General features: G+C 27.0%; 1 protein-coding gene across 1 annotated transcript; it reads left to right on the top strand.

The window, feature by feature from the left end:
• Nucleotides 1-3,910: 3,910 nt before the first annotated feature.
• LOC145838037 (abl interactor 2-like) lies at nt 3,911-5,212 on the top strand. The gene is made up of 3 exons (XM_082945559.1): nt 3,911-3,994; nt 4,050-4,163; nt 4,331-5,212. The coding sequence occupies exons 1-3, from the start codon at nt 3,911-3,913 to the stop codon at nt 5,210-5,212; spliced, it is 1,080 nt and encodes a 359-aa protein (XP_082801685.1).
• The last annotated feature ends 3,965 nt before the right edge of the window (nt 5,213-9,177 follow it).

Consider the following 9,177-nt stretch of genomic DNA (forward strand, 5'->3'; position numbering starts at 1 on the left):
TAAAAACATTTAGAACTTTTGAAACTTGAAAATTTTAGTACTTTTTGAAACTTTTTAGAAAGTGATAGCTTCATTTAAAAAAAAATTTTAAACACATATTTAATATTTTAACTAAAAATAACTAGATTTGAAAATATATTTTGTCAATAAGTTACCATCTATCAAAATGATCATATACACCTACAAAATTATTCTTACTAAAAGTTTTTGAAATTCATGTTTTTCTAAATTAATTTTGCTACAGTACTTTTAAGCATAATATTATTTTCTTAGAGAATTAAAATAATGTATTCATGCAAATTATTTTTAACTTGAACTGTAATTGAAATATTGTTGATTTATATTTTTTTAGTATGTTAAAGTATGATTTGAGTTATTTTTTTTAGTATACTTAGAACAACAAACTTAAACTAGTTGTAATATTTTTATCACTTGATTAAATTAAAGTTTATAAGTTTTTACTGTTTATCTTTTCTAAAAACGTTCTGAATAGATATTTAAATTCTGGGTAATTTACCTTTAAAGGAATTAATGCATAAATACAATTAGCTTTTATCAAAAATAAGAGTAAAAGTTTTGTGAAAACTTTATAATTTTGGCTTTATTTTTATGTTAAAAAATTAGAAATATTTCTATCCACAAGGTGTTGAACCAGAGACATGCCTTTTTTGTTTTAAGCTTTGTGTATATCATTTAGTCTGTTTACAGGATGTTTTAAAGTTGCCTTAATGGTAAATGTTTTAAAATACACAAATGTATTGAATTAGTTTAATAAGTTGTTACAAAACTAATTTTAATTTTAGCAGAAAGTAGTTAACTTGACTCTTATATTTCAAGTATTTATTATTTATTTACGACCTTAAGTTTATAGCAAACAATTTTATTGAAAGTGAGTTACTTAAGTTATTTAAAACTATATGTATCTTGGTTAGCTTTTATTAGTTTATTATAGAGTTTTATTCTATTGAGTTTTTTATAATAGAGTCTGAATTTAACTTCGCTAGTAAAATTTAATTTAAGAATAACATATTAAACTTTACTAAGTAGAGTACATTATATTTAGTTTAAAGGAACAATTTATTTTATTTAGCTAACAGTTCATTATTAAAATCATAAGGTGTTAACCTCGTGATCAAATAAAAAAATTTATTGTTTAACAAACATAACAAGTTCATAAAGTTTTATTTTTATTAACTTGTTTTTATTTGAAATTTCTGTAAGTTAAACTTTAAAAATGTTTTTATTATTCGATAACAATGTAAATTTGTTTCTATGTTTCCTTGTTATATTTAAAGGATTATTCAACTAATTAAGCTTAAAAATTAAATTTTGCAAAGTTTAGCTTTTATTTCTATCAAATTATCAGCATGGTTTTTAGTTTCTATAGCAAATTTTTATGCAGCTTGAAGTATATTGTTTATCAGTTTAATTAAAAAGTTTTTCTGTTAACTAATTAGTGATTTTAGAAAGTACTTGAAAAATAATTCATTTTGTTTTTTAGAATTTTTAAATTATTGTTATAAGTAAACTTTAAAATAAGCTAAATGACTTTTTAAATAGTAGTATTATGTTTCTTTTGAAATGTTTATAAAACTAATTCAATAATTTAGAGTTCAGAGTTTTTTGCAATTTAATTTCATTAAGTCATTGATTTAAATTTGATTAAAAAATCTGAATTTAATAAAAGTTTCAATAAAACTGCAAAGTTTTCATTTCAAAAACCGCAATTTGAGTTGAAGTTTTTCATGCAGTTTACTTTTGTGAAAATTTTCTCAACATTTTCCGCATGAATGATTTTTGACTTTTTCGCGGTCTAGACTTCAGAGTCAGCATATTGAATTGTATGTTTTCACAAAATGATGTTAGTATATTTTATGAAAAGTTTTATAGTTTAGCTTCAAGCTAAATACTTAAAAATAGCCATAAAATTTTAAGGAAGTTTATACGTTTTACAAAATGTTACAAGTTATCTTAATTTTATTGGCATATGTTTTTTAGCACAAATAATGTTAAAAATGCTTTTAAGTACTAATATAATTAGTTTATTAAGTTTTATATAATGCTTTCTATTTAATGCTTATAATACAATAGCTTACTAAACAGTAGCAACATTTTAAAAGATAATTTGTTTCTTTATTATGTTATCTTCAGTTGTTTATTTTTTGTGTTGGTTGAATACAGTACATTGTACCAAACGAGCTATATTTTATTGCTTATATTAAAGTACATTTATTGAATTAAATAAACAAAAACAAAGTTATCGTATTTTTTTATGATGGTTTAAATTACAAAAATACTGTTTTATTGTTTAGATAAGTTAAAGAAGTGAGTGTATTATTATATAACTCAATAAAGCAATACAAGTACAATAATGCTCAATGTAATTTACATTAAACGCTGAAGTGATTGAGTGAACTAAATGTTTTGAGCTGAAATAAAGTATAAAACTAAAATAATATTTCATTTTATTATTGTTTTATATTTAATTTTTAAATTAGAGAAAGTTAGACTATTAGAAATTTTGATAATTAATTTTGTATTGACATAGTATTTTATATATTTATTTTTTAATTGTTTTTATTCTATCAATAAAAGTTATGCCACATAATAAAATCTATTGATTTTATTGCTTATTATAAGCAATTCAAAATTCATATTGATTTAGTGTTAGTAATTTTATTGTTGTCCAATAAAAGTCCTTTAATTTTTTGCAATTGTTATGTGTTACATAAAAATATTAGTATAATTGAAAGTTTGCTGTGATATATACAGTATTATAACAAAGGTCAATAATGTTTTTATTACATGTTTTTTACAAAACAACTAATATTAAAAACAAACTTTGCACTAGAGTGCAAATTGAGGTTCAATAAGTTTAGTTTACAATATTTTTTTGTTCTATAAATTTTTTTTTTCATTTGTTTAACATAAAGTGTGTTTTGAGTGCATTTAAATGTTAAAACTATGTAAAAAAACGTAAGTTTTAAAATGCTTAACAATAAAGTTTTTGCATAAAATAAACTATAATTAAATTTAAGACCTTTGTAATCTATAATTATAATATTGAAAAAAAAACTTAATAATTTTTTAAAACTATATTCCCTTATTTACATATATATTTAGTGTAACTGTAGTTTAGTATTACAATATAAATTTTGAATCAGTTTTGATAAAGTATCATAGATTTTTATGTAATTAAAGATCACAAACTGTTTTAAAATTATTTAATTAATTTAATTTTTTACTAAACACAACAATATACGAAATATTGCTACTAAAAAGTTTAACAAATTAAAAGTACACTTTAGAATTTATGTCTCAGAAATGAATATATTGAAAGCTTTTTTATAATAAAGCTATCTAAGTGTAATGTAGTTTAGCTTTTATTGTTTTTTGATTTAAAATATTAAACACTAGCAGACTACATTCTTAGATATTTAAAAGTTTTATATGATTACTTAATATGCGTTCAACATATTTGTTAAAAGATAATATTGTTGAAATTTGAAAATTAGTAAAACTTATTTTACTGTAAAATTAAATTCACACAAATATGTAAACTTATGTATATTGTACTAAAAAATTTAAAAACTTTAAAATGACCATTGTATTTTGATAAAACATTTTTTTTTTGTTTATGCATTTAAAAAGTTATGAGTTTTTGTCTTATATTAAATAGAATAGTATTTAATAAGTTTGTTTTTGAATAATGTTATTGTAATTTTTTACTTTTTTATTAAAAATAGGTATTTATTTTATCTATAAGTTATATTATTTCATTTATGTTTATTTATTATTAACTTAATTTCTTTAAAGAATTCAATAAACAAAAACGATTTCAGAGTGCTGATATAAATTTTATTTTTAAATTAATCATTTAAAATATTAATTACAGAATGCAAATATAAAAATGTCTGAAATGGAATCTCTGATCAGCAAGGAAATTCCTGAAATGAGGGCTGAACTTCTCAAATCTCATTTCAATCTTTCCCAGGTATTTCATCTTATTTTTATTATTGTTGTTATTATTAATTATTATTATTAATCAGGTTGCGGATTATTGCGTCAACAATTACAAGAGTCCAGGTCACAAGTCCAAGCACCAAGTCCTCGATGAAACCAAAAAAATAACGACCAGGGCGCTGGCCGCAGTCGCCTTTCAGGTTTATTTATATTTTTTTTTAAATTATAACTTTTTTTTCAATTTTATGTTAATAAATTTACATAAATTATTCTATTTTTTATTTATTTTATTCTTTTAATTTTTTATTTCAATATTTCTTTTTTTTTCTATTTATTTCATTCAATTATTTTATTATTATTTTTTTAGGTCCATTCAATGGCGTCCAAGCTAAATACTGTCCTGGACATCCAGGAAGAAAAAGCGTCCAGGCTCCAGCGCTCCGTGGACACGGTTGCCATGGAAACCAGCATGAAGACGCGCATGAAGGAGGCGTCGATGCTGAGGACGGTTGCCAGGGAGAAAACAGCGCCACCTAGGATGAAGACACACAAGAAGATCCACGGAGCGAAGAAGGTCACGAAGTACATCAGGAAGAAGATCGATTTCTCCCAACTGGACCACATTGGAAGGGGAGTACCCGTCCCCGAACAACCTGATTTTGAAACAACAAGGAGAAACCACCGTAACAGCGCCTCTAGTGTTGGTACCCACGTTGCTGAGGGGTCGGTGGTATCCGTGGCTTCATCCGGGACCTTCAGACCCAAGCTGAAGCGTCGTGATTCTGACCTGACTTCTGTGGTCGCATCACTTGGTGGCAGTGTTGGTTCTTGCCCCTACATTTTTGCCAACGGGAAACCCCGCGACCTGTTTCAAATCGGACCAGTTGAAAAAACAAGTTCATCTACAAACTCCCCAGTTTCTTCGGATTTTGACGTTGGTGACAGTGTATCCGTCGTCAACGGCAACCGCGGTGACGTCACAATAAACATGCCGCAACCCCCCACCATGAACGGTGATGACGACTTCGACCTTCCCCCTCCACCCGCGGAACTGACCACTTGGGCGCCAGAGAGCTACTTGTGTAAAATGAGGGCAGTGTACGATTACCAGCCCCACCAAGTGGACGAAATTGAGCTGAAAGAGGGCGAAATTGTTTTTGTCACCAAGAAGAATGACGATGGGTGGTTTGAGGGGGTTTCGGTTGCTGGCGAGGGGATTTTCCCCGGAAATTACGTTACAGAAGCTTGATGTAAGTTTCTAACAAAAATTTAATTGTTATAAAGTTATTCTTTGATTTTATTCAAGGAAGTTCCTTCCACATTGATTGATGTTTAGTTATTAGATGATGAAAATAATAATCTATTTTTCAACAAAAAGATCAACAAAGAAAAATTTGTATGTTGAATTATTAATACTTAAATTTAATGCACTTTTATTTAATTCAAAAAGTTGTTCGGTTAACTATTTTTATTTTTATAAATTTTATTAGAGCTGTTTCAGTTTTTGTTTAAATTGTTTTACTTTTTTTCAAATTATTTAATTTTTCCTATTTGTCAATATATTTTCATAATAAACAATAAAAAACAGTGAACTAATACAAAAAAGTGTTTTTATTATCATTTCGTAAGCATTGACAAGAATAAAGTTTAAAGCATCAAACCATTTTATAATCAAAAATGTATTTTATTAAGCCTAAAATTTTAGCAATTGATATCAAAATGATTTAAAGTGATGAAATAAAAGTTGTTTTGTTTTTAAAACAGCTAGTTTGAGTAAAATTTTTATCTTCGAGTTTTATATTTATGTAAGACTAAATGTTAATGAAGGTTTAAAGACTGTCAACTACATTTAGCTTCACAAAAAAGATTAAGTCATATTATTATAGTTAAGATTTGTTTCAAACTATTTGAAAAAATGTTTAATTATATTTAAACAACACTTCTGTTATATAACACAGATATGTTTTTAAAATTTGTTCATTTAAGGTTTTAATCTATGGTTCAACTATTTGAAAAGTGTATTAAGTTTTAAAATTTTTGTTAAAGACAGGGATCGGAAAACTGATCAGGGATTTCCAAAGTTGACTATACGGCTCTTTTTGGGGCCATTACAGAAATTTAGGGGGCCATAAAAGCAAAAGGGCCAAGGGGGTGCCATGAGGGCCTAATTTGAAACAGAGATATTCTAGAGTTGATGATGAAGAGAAAAAAAGTTATAGAAGTATTTATAAATATTTTTTGAAAAATTCTGTCGGAGGGGCCCATAGTATTTCAAATTTTATAAATGGGACCATATGAAAAAAATTTGGGAAACCCTGGGCTAGATCCAGCCCTTAAGTTAAAAAGTTTCTAATCGTTTTAGTTGAATTTTAGCTTAACGATCTATTTTTTTTTCTTTTCAAGGTTTACAAATACTCTGCTATATAAGTCGTTTGTAAAATATGGTGCAATTCCAAATTTCTACTTAATTTCATTTATGATGGATAAAACTTTTATACTTTAATGTTTACTGGGATGGCCTGTAAAATATTTGGTTTTTAAGGTGCGGTCGCTTAGTAAGAGGTGGAAAAAAACAAAATTTATTTAAGAAAAGTAAACAGCAAGGCTTTTTCACATGTTTTTATAACCTTTGAAAAACTGTTAATATATGTTTATAAAACTTACTAACTAATTAATTTTATAATATTTTTTTTTAAATTGATGATTAAACAAAGTATTTTAAACTTTCTTTGAATCGTTAACTTATAATAATTTATTAAACAACAAAAAAAACTTTTAAAATAATTGGTGAAGGATCTAGTGTACGAAAAAAACATTTCAGTTATCGAGTCGCACACCACTTGGAGCTTTTGAAGTCTTGTCTAAAACAGAATCTTTTTTTGGTGTTATAAAATAATCAAAAAGTAACTATTTTTAGCTTTAAAAAGTTGTAAATAAAATAAAAAAACATAAAGCATATGAAGAGAAACTCAATATAAAATGTTACTTTGAATAGCTTATCATTCATAAACGGTATTTTATTTGTAAATAAATCTTTCTAAGAACAACAACTGAAGCTTATTGATTTGTTTTAAATAGTTTATAACAAAAGGGTTGATCATGCCAATTCGATCATCAGACCACAAGTTTCGGTAGACTGAGACCGGTTTCGTCCTTATTAGGACTCATCAGTCAGTCACAACCGAAAAACTTGTAGTCGTCAATCTACAAACGGTTTGTCATGCTTTCGCATGAAGCAACCATTTGCTGGCAATGATTAGTGACGTCAGCATTGTCTTTGCCGTGCAACGTTTAAAACATTGTCCACTAGGCAAGACATCTGGTACGCTCGTTTTAGTACAATCAACAAAATCGGCGAAAGTCTGCAGAACAAGTCCGGACTTTCGTTTGCCGTGAGACAAGTTCAAATTTAACAAAAGGGTTGATCATGCCAATTCGATCATCAGACCACAAGTTTCGGTAGACTGAGACCGGTTTCGTCCTTATTAGGACTCATCAGTCAGTCACAACCGAAAAACTTGTAGTCGTCAATCTACAAACGGTTTGTCATGCTTTCGCATGAAGCAACCATTTGCTGGCAATGATTAGTGACGTCAGCATTGTCTTTGCCGTGCAACGTTTAAAACATTGTCCACTAGGCAAGACATCTGGTACGCTCGTTTTAGTACAATCAATAAAATCGGCGAAAGTCTGCAGAACAAGTCCGGACTTTCGTTTGCCGTGAGACAAGCTCAAATTTAACAAAAGGGTTGATCATGCCAATTCGATCATCAGACCACAAGTTTCGGTAGACTTGTTTTAAATGTTTTAAACGTTGCACGGCAAAGACAATGCTGACGTCACTAATCATTGCCAGTAAATGGTTGCTTCATGCGAAAGCATGACAAACCGTTTGTAGATTGACGACTACAAGTTTTTCGGTTGTGACTGACTGATGAGTCCTAATAAGGACGAAACCGGTCTCAGTCTACCGAAACTTGTGGTCTGATGACCGAATTGGCATGATCAACCCTTTTGTTAAATTTGAGCTTGTCTCACGGCAAACGAAAGTCCGGACTTGTTCTGCAGACTTTCGCCGATTTTGTTGATAGTTTATAACAAGTTATAAATAATTATATACCTATAAATTAGATTACCACAGATGTTATTGTGTTAAAACTTTATTACGACTTTTAACACAATAACATCTGTAGTATATATTCAGATAAGCTTAGCTTATCAGGATCTCCAGGATTTAACGCGTTTTAACGTTACATCTTATAAATTAGATTATAACGAAATACTAATAACATTTTATATGTGTTGTTTAAATTAATCTTCTGTAAAAGTTAAACTCTTTTAAACATATTTTGTTAAACTTCAAAATGTTTTAAAAAACTCTTATTTTCTAAACAGTAAAAAATTGTTTCAAAGGTTTGCTTGTATGAACCTTGTAAATAATTAACAGCATATATTTCTTTTATTTTTACCATTTATCAATAATTCTTAATAAGCTTGTTTTGAAATGATAATAATTATGATATATAATAATGTGGTAATATTGCTTGGTTAAAGTTAATTGCTTTTTTATTAGTTCATAGATGATTACCTATGGGTTTTATGATTAGAACGAATTAATAGAGATAATTTATATTGAATTTACAAACTATACAAACAAGTATGAATATTAAATACGAAAAACAACTTTAACATAAAAAAAAATTAATAAATTATCTATAGGACCTTCTTAAACAAAACTAATATAAATAATTCTTGGATTAATTCTTTTAAGTAAGGATTTATCATACTGGTCGTTTTTAATTATTCTACAAAAAAAATATGTATAAGACTTAGAAAGTCTGATAGAGAAGGAATTTATAGACAATTATTTTTTATTAATCAACAAAATTCGCTTAAAATATTTCGTTATAGGACTTGGCGTACAAAAATTTTGGTTATCGATTCGTACACCACTTGGATACAGTTTGAATGTAGTATATTTTAAGAATTTATCAACTGAAACTTAACTAAACAATCCAGAATTTCTTGCATTAGTGTTTTTGACTTTTGTTGAATTTATAGATTTTCAATATAAATGTAATGTAACACTACTTTAGTTTTGTATCAACATTTTATACTTATCAAAAAAAAAGTTATTGATAACTGCAACATTTTTTGTAATCAACTTAATCTGTTTTCTTTTTAATTAAGATCCATTTTTTCTGCAAAAGCTTT

The sequence above is a fragment of the Thalia democratica genome, chromosome 6 (assembly GCF_965202585.1).
Source record: "Thalia democratica chromosome 6, ktThaDemo2.hap1.1, whole genome shotgun sequence".
NCBI lineage: Eukaryota > Metazoa > Chordata > Thaliacea > Salpida > Salpidae > Thalia > Thalia democratica.

Bases quoted from the DNA above. Each gene is read 5' to 3' on its own strand.
- LOC145838037 (XM_082945559.1), top strand. From the start codon at position 3,911: ATGTCTGAAATGGAATCTCTGATCAGCAAGGAAATTCCTGAAATGAGG. The intron at 3,995-4,049 runs GTATTTCATCTT...ATTATTAATCAG, and splicing joins CTCATTTCAATCTTTCCCAG to GTTGCGGATTATTGCGTCAA. The intron at 4,164-4,330 runs GTTTATTTATAT...TTATTTTTTTAG, and splicing joins TGGCCGCAGTCGCCTTTCAG to GTCCATTCAATGGCGTCCAA.